Source organism: Pterocles gutturalis, unplaced genomic scaffold, assembly GCF_000699245.1.
Source record: "Pterocles gutturalis isolate BGI_N339 unplaced genomic scaffold, ASM69924v1 scaffold5477, whole genome shotgun sequence".
Lineage (NCBI taxonomy): Eukaryota > Metazoa > Chordata > Aves > Pterocliformes > Pteroclidae > Pterocles > Pterocles gutturalis.
In genome coordinates, this window is record NW_010110021.1 from 21,927 (window position 1) to 33,738 (window position 11,812).

Here is an 11,812-nt window from a genome sequence, read left to right on the forward strand (position 1 = left end):
CCTAGCACTTCTGAGTAATTTGTCCCACATCATAATCTGCAACCATGAAGTGGGTAACATTAATTTCATTTATATTCCTCTTCAGTTCTGCTACATCCAGGAATCTGCAAAGAGTTGCTCGAGATGCAGGTAAGAAGGGACTAATTAGTTGTCTTTGCAGTCTTTGTTATATCAATTTAATGACTTTCATGCAATTTCTTGTACAATTCTTGCAAGCCTGATCCAAAGAGAACAGAAACTTGAAACTAAATTAAGAAATCTTGAGGAGATGTGTAGCATGCTCCAGACAGTTACTAGGCCAGTAAGTTTAGGGACGTCCCTTTGCAATACGAGTGTAGTGCATGAACAGATGTTGATTATTCAGAATCTGCTACTTTCCAGCATGGCAAATGGGGGTGCACTGTGCTTTTGGGAGTGCTCTCTTTTGAATGGTAGTTCATAAGTGAGCTCCTCACCAATTAAAGGCAATGGTTTCACACGAGTAGGTCAAAAATCCAAAAATCTACATCTCAGTCTAGGCTGCAAGAAGGCTAGCCAAAAACTTCTAATTGTGTCACTTCTCCCTGTATTATTAAACTTCAGACCTTAGTCAAATATTTCTGCAGGCAGTCCTAGAAATTTTTCCACTGATATTTTTTATTTTTGTTTGAAACAGGAAAATACCCAAATTTAACAAAAGTGAGTTTTCAGGAGCTGCCTGGAAATGCCAGTGAACAGCAGCAGAAAATCTTTAAATTACAATTTTCTGCACTGAAACCCTTATTATCAAAGCAGGTATATTAACTTAGGTAAAGGAATTACTCTTCATGTTTTCTAAAAGGTCCTGAATGGTATTTCTAGAACAAAATTATTCTAGTTCATTCATTAGTGTGGCCATATGCCTCAGCATCTGTTGGGAAAATATTGTGGAAGTCTTCTCTCCAAGAGTGATGAGTAACTACAACCTGTATTTGTTATCATCAGGACCAAGTGAAAGGATTTATCTGCTTTCCTGCTCACGAAGAGCACAGATGATATGCACTGGGTGGAACAAGTCTAGGAATCTTCCAAGTCAATAATTTTTTGTTCAAAAAAAGAAAATTCTACTAATCCTCACTCTAATCAAACTGTGGCTGCATTCTTTTATTTGTAGTGTAGACATGATCATGTTGTTGGTTATGCAAAGTACATGTTTGCTAACCCTTAGTAGTAAGCTACAGCAGTCATTTTGGATGTCTGACTTAAGTATGTATTTACAGAGGTAACTGCTGTACTAGAATCATAAAAATTACATGCTTCAGAATTCCTTCAGAATTCAGGATTACTTGAGAAAGATGAGCGTGCTTAAGAGTTAGGCATCTGCAGACAAATGGACAAGAATGGTCATCTGAGCCAACAAAGAGTTCAAGGTGGCCTGAAGAAAGCTTTAGATTGAAGTTCCCAGAAGAGCAGTACAGAGTACCCAGGATGGTGTACCCAGAGCTGGGATTTTACAAGTGCTCAGCATTAGCTTGGTCTGTTCCAAAATAGTTATATTACTCCCTTAAATATAAGAGCTGGGTTAGTGGTGAACACTTCTGAAAACCTGGCCCCAGGTGCCCAGAAAGTTTTCATTAAGGGGTCTAGCACAGTAAACATGACAGCGAGCATCATTGTTCTCTTTGGTTTTCTTTCCTAGAACACAAGAGTGAGATTGCCCATCGCTTCAATGATTTGAAGGAAGATACATTTAAGGCAGTGTAAGTGAATGGTCAATTTACATTTTCTGATTGTTTTCCATCTCTGTTGATATTGGACAAAAAAGGGAAGCTAAAGCACACTGTATGAGCTAGTGAAGAGTGTGTATGTCTCACTGAATCATAGAATCGCAGAATGGTTTGGGTTGGAAAGGACCTTAAAGATCATCGAGTTCCAACCCCCCTGCCGCGGACAGGGACACCCTCCACTAGCCCAGGTTGCGCCAAGCTTCATCCAGCCTGGTCTTGAACCCCTCCAGGGATGGAGCATCCACAGCTTCTCTGGGCAGCCTGGGCCACTGCCTCACCACCCTCACAGTGAAAAATTTCTTCCTAATGTCTAGCCTAAATCTCCCCTCTTTCAGAGATGTTACTAAAAAAAACCCCAAACCAAGCTCAAAAAACAAACCTGTGACAGGTTCTCTGAGACAATTAAATTATTTTCTTTTGCAACTGGTTTTGGAAATGGCAGAGGGCCCTGACAGGAAAATAACTGCTTCTGAAAGAAGGCAGCCTGAAGATCATAATTTGTAACACTGGCAAAAACCAGCTTAGTTTGTGGCACTTAAAAATATGCTGGTAAAAGTGGCTGAAAACTCAAATCACAGTCTTTTCTGTTTTGTTTCTAATCTATTAGTCAAAACTTCTGTTCTTGGGAAGTAAGGTCAAAAACACTTTTCAGAAAGGAGATGAAAGAGGAAGGATATGGGACCCAGTACTATGCCCCTCATAGTGCTTTGTTTAAGCATTTGTGCATATCATTGGAACAAATAATTTTGAATTCAGAAGCGCCTTCAAAAATAATGACTGTTACATTTCTCATCTCCATATTGCAAAATCCGCTTTGTGTTTCAGCACCATGATCACGTTTGCCCAGTATCTCCAGAGGTGTTCTTATGAGGGACTGTCCAAGTTGGTGAAGGATGTTGTTGATCTGGCACACAAGTGCGTGGCCAATGAGGATGCTCCTGAGTGTGGAAAACCACTGGTAGGCAGAGTCCTTTGCTATGGCGTTTCTCCTCGTTCTGTGCAGCTACCAGAATCATCCTCTTTGAGGATTTATGCCTGACCCTTTCAGATGTCACTGTTGTCATCAGCCAATGCTCCCATTTTAGTGCTGAAACAAATAACTTGTTTTTTGTCAGGTTCTGAAACTCTGCCTTTCGGAAGTGCCTAAATGTTCTGTGGAGCCATATATGGGAGCCCCAAAACCATACTTTGGCAAATTAAGTTTAGCATTGCCTGGAAATAAACGTTATCATTTAGTACAAATACCCCAGCTGCAAAATACAGGTCTAATTCTAGGTATTAAAGTGCCCAAAGGCTGTGGGTTTTCACACTGGGGTGACTTTAAAAGATATCTGTGCTAATTTGAAGTACTTAGGTAAGAATTTTTTATTTTTAAAACTCCTCTAAGATCAGGTAACAGAAAAAGTTTGCAGGTATGTAAGTTCCCTGCATGTCTAGCAGGTTCAGCCAGGCCCTTAAGCAAGTTAGGTGCCTGTGTTCTTGCGAGCTCTAACATTCAAACTAAATGACATGATTACATCAGTTCTCCCTAAAGGCTTCCCAAGCTGATCATCAAGCAGAATATAAAATTCTGCTTCAATTCATCAGAAGAATCACTTTAGTCAGATTATAAGAGGCAATGGCTGTCTTGCATGGAATATTTTATATAACAATTAATTTTTTTTCAATAAAGCATTGTAACAGTTTTGAATTGGACCACATAAAATAGAACTTCATGAAATTGTGTTGAAAACAATGAATTATTCTGATGTATGATCTAAATCTCACCCAGTAAAAATGTTTTTAGTTTTCAGTCTGGGTTTTCTTTTGTAGGTAAGTAGAAAGTACTTTCTATAAACAATAATTCTGACTCTTAGCATCTGCCTTTTAGCCCACCATTTTCCTGGATGAAATCTGCCAAGTAGAAAAGCTTCGTGACGCATATGGTGCAATGGCTGACTGCTGCAGTAAAGCTGATCCTGAAAGAAATGAGTGTTTCCTGTCATTCAAAGTTCACCAACCAGACTTCGTTCAGCCTTACCAAAGACCAGCTGCTGATGTGATATGCCAGCAGTACCAGGACAACAGGGTGTCATTCCTGGGAAAGTAAGAAAAACATCTATTTTGTACTAAGTATTTAGTTGTGCAGAAGAAGGATCCCCAAGCTATATTAAGTGTGTGGACATGCAGGACATTTGAAAAAGTTGCAAGTATTCAACCGCATATCTGCATTTATAAAACAGCTGCTGAATCATTACATATCCAAAGTTCTGATCAGGTTTTTTTCGTTCTGTCTTAGAATAGAATGAAACCTGTTAGGGCAGGTTTTTCCATTCAAAAATGGGCTTTAAGGGATCACATTTTGTAAATCTTGAGGGACTTTTTTTTTCTCCAAAGAACTCTGAAAGACCACAGTGTTTCCAATACTGATTTAATCATTTACTTGCTCCAGTTTCCCACTAGCCCCATTGTAACTGGAAAGGGTATGAAAGAAGACAACAGTAAAAAGAAGTGAAACTTCACAATAAAATCTTGCTGAAATGGCCACAGATAGTTTTCACACTCAAAATCAGTATTTTCAAATATCTCACAATGCATTTTAAAAAAGCATAGGTGCATCACATTAACTGGCTGGCGATATAAGGAGTTCATTCTTCCCTCACTGTTACTGAGTCCTGTTTTGGAAACAGTCAGATTTAGGGGAGCATTTACCATTAGTAGGCATTATGGTAGCAAAATACATTATATTTCTAAACTGGAAATAAAAATCATAGAAGCTGTAAGAGATTTAAGGCTATTTGCTGTTGTCATTAGAATATCTAACTTAAGTTTTCCTTTTCCTTATAGTTTTGTCTACACTGTAGCAAGAAGAAACCCCTTCTTGTATGCCCCAGCAATTCTCGGTCTGGCTGCTGCTTATGAGCATGCACTTGAAGGCTGTTGCAAAGAGAGTGATGTCGGTGCTTGCTTGGACGAAAAGGTAAACCAAATTTTTCACTGTGGATGAGAACTAAACAACTGGTCTGCTACATAAAGGTCTCCTCTGATCTTAGCAACGATTCTCTTTAAAGTGAGAAGTTATTTTAAAAGGCCAATGTTAAATCATGGTTTATAATTCCAAAATTGCTCATTCCCATGGTTTTCATTGTTTACAAACATTTGTTTATGGCTTCATAGAAACTAAGATGGCAAAAAAATTAATATTTGCATTTTTTTTAAGTGAAAAGCCAAAAGAATCAAACTGTAGATAATTAAGCTTGCATTTTTGTCCCTTTGCTAGTACCTTGTCAGGCAGCTATGAGTATTGCGCAGATGTGCTGAATCCAAGTAACGTGTAGCACTTGGGATTTTTCATCTGAAGCAACCTGTAGTGAGAAGGCACGCTACTGGAGGCAAAAAAAACTTGGCAGCCTAACGTGCCATTGCCACATCCAATGTGGAGGCATGGGAGAGGTCTCTCCTATCCTTCCCCTATTCGTTGCCCAAGCAAATGGAGGAGAAAGACTGAGAAACTGTGTAATCCCTGCAGTGCTTTGAAAGACAACTTATGCTCCTTTGAAGCCACAGGTTTAAAATGAAATTTAAGTATTTGGTGAACGTCTGTAGAAGAATGTCTAGTTCTAGTACAGACTAGAAATCAGATGCTGCCCTGCGAACTGGTTAGGGCTGCCCTAGGAATTCTCAGTTTGCTTGGCTTTTCATCAGAGCTAACTGGACCAGAACCTGCTGTGTTTCTGAAGTGGGATTTTCCAGTTTGCTTTTTTCTCGGTCCACTAGATGTAATCAGTTTAATGTGACAATCTGCATCCTGTCACTACAGGCAGCTGCCATCAAAGAAAAAGCCAAGAAAATAAGTGTGAAGCAGCAGTATTCTTGTGGAATCCTCCACAAGTTCGGAGAGAGAATTTTCAAAGCAAAGTAAGTTCCAATCAGTTTTTTAAAAAAAATTAAGCTAGTTAACCTAAACCTGAAACTACTAGAGGAAAATATCAGCATAAATAATTCACTTCTATGTGCTGAGTTTGAAAACTGAACCCATGGTATTTCCTAGTGTACTTTTGGCTGAGGACCATTGTCCAACAGAAGAGAGGTCAGTGGGTCCATCCTTCAACACTAGGCCGACAGTGATTTCTTAGCCTATTTATTTAAATGCAGCATTTAATTCTGAGCAGGTTTCTGTGTAAAGTCGGGGAACCTGTGTATTCCAGGCTGATAGTGAGTACTAGTAAAAACATCATCTGTGAGCATTCCAAAGAAATGAAACCATCTCTAGAACCAGTCCAGGAGGTGTGGAGTTATTTGACAAAGTGTCGCTCAGAACCAGAGATTCCAGTGTGTTTAATCTAAATTTTTGCCAAAGCTGTGTCCCGTTTCTGTGCCTACAGCTTTTAGTGTTAGGCACATCGGTTATCAGCAAATAAGTTGCCACTTTGAACCTCATAGCAATCAAAGAGTCAAATTGGGCAGAATCACAGATCTTGTCAAAAGTACGTTTTCAAGACGAAGAAAGATTTGCAATTATGTGGATCACCTGCCTAAACAGAGAGGCCCACTTTCATTCTGTGGCTAGTCTAATACACTGACATTGACTAGGATTACCTACTAGATACAGTCAGCTTTGATTCAAAGGTTTGATTAGGACTATATATGTCTGTGTAAATAATCTAGAGATGCTTTACAGTCACTCAAGAGTGATGAGGAATTCTAGGGTGTGATTCTTACATAGATCGCTCAGATGGAACACAAGAATCACAGACTTGTTTCTTTCTGTCTCTGTTAAATGAGCACTGAGTTCCTGGCACAGGTGTCAATGCCCTTTTTTTCTATTTTTTTCAGAAATTAGATAAGAAGAATTAATGAATATTTACTTGGAACAATGCTAATCTACAGTACCATAAGTGTTAGTGACTTGCAAATTTTATGTTCAATATGGAGCTTTAAAGCAAGTGTATTTTTCTTCTTTTTCCGTCTAGTAAACTTGCTGCCATCAGCCAGAAATATCCCAAGGCTCCATTCTCAGAAATTGGTAAACTTGTACATGATATTAATGGTATCCACAAAGAGTGCTGTGAAGGGGACATGGTAGAGTGCATGGATGACATGGTAAGCTAAATATTTTTCAAAAATGTTTACATACTTGAAAAATGTTTAGTAAGACAATAATTTGTGCAGCTATTCATTCACCGTCCAGGGAAATTGTACTCAACACGGCTGGCAGGTTCCTCAGCCACTGAAAAACTCATGGGCAGCTCAGCTGACTGTTAGTGGAACTGAGTTTTGGACCAATTCCAGATCTAGCCCTTTATGATCAGGAGGGGAAGGAGCTGTTACCTATAATGTAGCCTGTGTGTGTGGTTGAAATCAAAACATTTGTCAGGGAGATTGTTTGATGATATTTACTCACTTCAGGTCAATCACAAAAAAAGCAAAAGAAAGCAGAGGCAAAAAAGCCACATTTTTTTTTTCTGTCCTGTTGTGTATGTGGCCATTAATCCAGCTTTCCTGAAATGCTGATGATCTCTACAGGAAAGCTTGCATGGGAGGATTAGCAAAGCTGTGCAATAGTGACATGATTTAAATATTGCCTGTCCAGCTGGAACTTGGACACACTTCTTTTACCAGCTGATGTCCAGTGGTAGCTTTCTGAAGCTCTGAGGTTTTTCACTTTTTGTCCTCTATCAGAGGTGGACATGTGATAGGACTGAAAAGATCAATCAGGCATCCCTGTGAAAGACCATTCAATGACTTTCCTTGCCTTTCCAGAGTTCGTCTTCTCAACGTCTCTAAGATCAGGAAGGCAACCTCATTCTTCCCCGCACCTGTGAACTTCATGCTCAGCACACACAGGACATGCTTGTCCCTTTGATTATTCCTTTTTGTACAGAGTCAGCATTTCGTTATGAAAGTGATAATTAGGTAAATAGGTGACCTGAAGGAAAAGGGAAAAGTCTAATAAAGAGAAGATGAATTAATCTATCTTTAAATTATTATTTCATAGCTTGCTTGATAATATGTTTTAATTTTACAGGCAGAGCTTATAGCCTATATGTGCTCTAAACAAGATGTTTTCTCAAGTAAAATCAAAGGCTGCTGTGAGAAGCCGATTGTGGAACGAAGCCAGTGCATTATGGATGCAGAGTTTGATGACAAACCTGAAGATCTTCCTTCACTAGTTGAAAGATACATAAACAATAAGGAAGTATGTAAAAGCTTTGAGGCAGGCCATGACGCATTCCTGTCAGAGTAAGTAGTGCCAACAGTAAGCAAAGTGACTTTTGGAAGCCCAATGTAACTAATGTAGATTCAACCCTAGCTGAACCCCTAGTTTCTCATTTGTGCTTTGTGGTTGTTTCTGTTCGGTATTGTCCTACTTATCAAAGCTTTTATCAGTGCCTTTCTTTTTTATTCAGGGGCTTTGTGCATGCCCTCATACATTATCTGCTTAAGAAGCATTCTGTCCTGGGGAACTATTTTGTTCCTCTGACGTTTGCCCTGTTGGCAGAGAACAGAACAACCAAAAAATTCTACTGAAACAAGCAAACAGCATTCCAAGCTCATTGTCCACCTCACATGATCTCATCTGAGGAACTGTCATTGTCAATTACTGTGTTGTGCATGAAGAATGCAGCAGGTTATTTGGGAGCTCTAATGCTGTCAGCTTGTGTGTCTTTTAGGTTTGTTTATGAATACTCACGAAGACACCCTGAGTTCTCCACGCAGCTGATTCTGAGAGTTGCTAAGGGATATGAAACACTCCTGGAAAAGTGCTGCAAAACAGACAACCCTGCTGAGTGCTATGCAAATGCTGTAGGTGCAAAGTTTGTTTGCAAATAACTAGAGTGCTTGGTTGATACCTATCATGAAACAATTGGGTTGAGAAGCTCCTACAGAAGACCAGACAGAAAGCATTTTGAGAGACTAATCCCAGGGGAAATTAGTATTCCGATTGGGGATGAAGCAGCCCAAGGCCCATGACAAGGATATAGAGTCTTCTCAGATCATGGAGTAACTTCATTGATCACCTTATGAAATTTCAGACTGGTTAGCTGAATTATTCCATGGGCTCCACTTGCCTATATGCATATAGCTGCTCATGGATTACAATGGGAACCTGCATAGCCAGCTCACATAGAGACTCCTAAACCTAGGTCTCCTAACCTTGAACTGAGTCACACTCAAGCCAGAGCACAAGTTGAGTCACAGACAGCTTTGGCCAAGAGACAGAAAGAGGATGTTCCCTTCACAGTTGATAATCCTATACTTTAAAAATATTAATCTGATTTAAACAAACAGAAGCCATTGTCTAGAAAGTAGCATCCAATGAGTACTTCATTGAAATTAAATGTCAAAAATCTTGCAGCCTTTTTAACTGAATATCTGTTAGAACTGAAGACTCACATGAGAACCAAGTCCTCCCTATGGCACCCAGGCTATATCAAAGTGATCAGCCATGCAAATTGGTATCTTATAGCTAATACGATTTAGAAGAGGTCAAAAGGTATATCTGTATAACTGTTACCAGGATATCCTGCTCTAGCATTACTAATAAATTTATACTTGCTTGCAGCAAGAGGAATCAACCAAACATATCAAAGAAACTCAGGATGTTGTAAAGACAAACTGTGACCTTCTCGCTGCCCATGGCGAGCCAGACTTTCTTAAAGCGTAAGTACTGTCTGGTAAATATTCTTGAGTCTAAACCATGATGCTGGCTGCTTTGGGCAAATTTATTTGGTCTTCACTTTTATTTTCACTTCACCAGTCTAGCTCAGTAGAGCATTCTTCAAATGTGAGCAGTCATTTTGATTTTTTTTTTTCAGAATTCTGATCCGCTACACTAAGAAAATGCCTCAGGTATCAACTGATACACTGCTTGAAATTGGAAAGAAAATGACAGCCATTGGTACTAAGTGCTGCCAGCTTCCTGAAGACAGACGCCTACCTTGTTCTGAGGGATATGTGAGTACATTTATTTATTCTCTCTACTCCTCTTGGAGATTTCTTCCATTCACAAAAACACCAAATTCTGGCGAGAAAGTAATCTCACAACAATTTTACAGAAACCCCAAGCTAAGCACCTACCTAACAGAATTCAAAGTCTGTTAATTTTTAATGGATGTGAGAACCTAAATGGTTCTTTCTGATGGTAGCTTGTGAAAATTTTAGCTAAACTTTGCTCTCCCTCAGAAAGCAAAAAAGGCAGTTGCTCGGGTCTGCGGCAGCTTGCATTTGGGAAAGCTAAACAGTCTCTTGAAAGAAAACCGTACTTGCTGATTGTAGCCCAATGAACAGACTGTTTGCAGATTAAGAAATGCCCAACTCCAGGAATATTTTAAATTTTAAGACCGTTCCATTTCTGAGCAGGTGTTTAGATCCAAGACCTTCCACTTCCCACTGTTATTGTAGAAGGTGTAACTCAGTTTGTCCTTCTTTCATTCTCTTTTCAGCTGGACATTGTGATTCAGGACATGTGCAGAAGACAGGAGACGACACCTATCAATGACAACGTTTCACATTGCTGCAGCGAGTCGTTTTCTTACAGGAGACCATGTTTCACTGCCATGGGAGTAGATACCAAATTTGTGCCTCCACCATTTAACCCTGACATGTTCAACTTTGATGAAAAACTGTGCAGTGCTCCTCCTGCTGACAGATGAAGTAAGCTAAAAGAAATACCTCGTAGAAAAACTTCTGAAGCGTAACACTTTGGGGGGCAGGGGGGTTGTTTGCAGAAGGAAGCTACAAAACCCCTGTTTTGTCATCTGACTGGGACTTCAGTACTGACAGAGAGAAAACCAGATGGAACTATGCATTTGTACTGAGCTTGTCAGTGCACAAGACCATGTAGTTCGGAAGAGACAAAACAGGGTATGTTTTTCAAATGGAATCAGTGTCTTAGCTGACCAGTTTCATGTAGGTCCACTGCCAGTGCAAGTCTTTGGATGTACTTAACTAAGACAACCGACAGATCATTTCAATAAGTTCTTTCCCACCTGTAACTGGGATAATAAAAAGCAAACAGATGGTTGTGGTAGGCTGGGAGTTTGGAGTCACAAATAGGCACAGGCTCCGCTAGGTAGGACTCAAAAGCCTCACGAATGAGCTGTACCTGCATAGAATGGCATATTTTAAATTGAGAAACCAAACTACAACAGGTAGAGCTAACTGTTTATTGTGGCTTTGTTTTCAGATTGCTTGTCAACCTCATTAAACGCAAGCCCCAGATGACAGAAGAACAAATAAAGACAATTGCTGCTGGTTTCACTGCCATGGTAGACAAGTGCTGCAAGCAATCAGATATTGAGACATGCTTTGGGGAAGAGGTATTTCATATCTATCTCCTTTAAAGAAAAGAAAGGGATACAAGACACTGGATATTCACTAGGAAGCCATGCACTACAAAAGTGGTTCCACAAACTATGGTTACTTGTCTGTGTGCCCTTACAATAAATTTGCCTGCAGAGCATAACATAAATCTTAACTGTACAGATTATAGTTACAGATCATAGTCACTGCACAATTTCATGTGTAAGGGTTGTCTGGAGGTACTGTAGTCCAATCCTCTGCTCAAAGCAGGGCTAAATTCTAGATTAGATAAGGTTGCTCAGGGCCCTGTCCGTAAGAGTTGAATATTTACAAGCCATGTAGCATAGAGCTATACTACTGTTAGCTTAAACTGCTTATTGATTGAATTATTTTTTATTTATAACCAAAGTATTGCACATGTAAATATAGTAGGAAGACTTAGGAAGGAATTGTTTTGTCTGTAATTCACTTTAAAAGTTGATTTTCTACCTTTGCAAGACTGAAAAATACCCAACATACAGAAGCGCACAGATTCTAAGGTTACAAACTACCGCTAGTATTATCCCTCGAACCATGACACAGACAGAAGTTTAAGTTTATAAAAGTTCCTGCTCAAGCACTATGTACTCTGCTCCCTTCGTTTCTCTCTCAAAACTTTTTTCCTTTTTTCTAGGGTGCAAACCTAATAGTCCAGAGCAGAGCCACATTAGGAATTGGTGCTTAACTCATGGTAGGTAACAGCAGTAATGCATATATATATATATATATAAAAATATAGAGTC

The 11,812-nt window shown here is 39.5% G+C and overlaps 1 protein-coding gene across 1 annotated transcript; it reads left to right on the forward strand.

The window, feature by feature from the left end:
* On the forward strand, positions 1 to 11,754 carry ALB (albumin). Its single transcript, XM_010073163.1, is given in 14 exon segments — positions 1 to 129; positions 1,658 to 1,718; positions 2,571 to 2,703; positions 3,616 to 3,830; positions 4,572 to 4,704; positions 5,545 to 5,642; positions 6,698 to 6,827; positions 7,753 to 7,967; positions 8,399 to 8,531; positions 9,292 to 9,389; positions 9,545 to 9,683; positions 10,172 to 10,386; positions 10,915 to 11,047; positions 11,704 to 11,754. Coding segments are annotated over 14 exon segments (1,839 nt in total). The 5' UTR covers positions 1 to 44.
* The last annotated feature ends 58 nt before the right edge of the window (positions 11,755 to 11,812 follow it).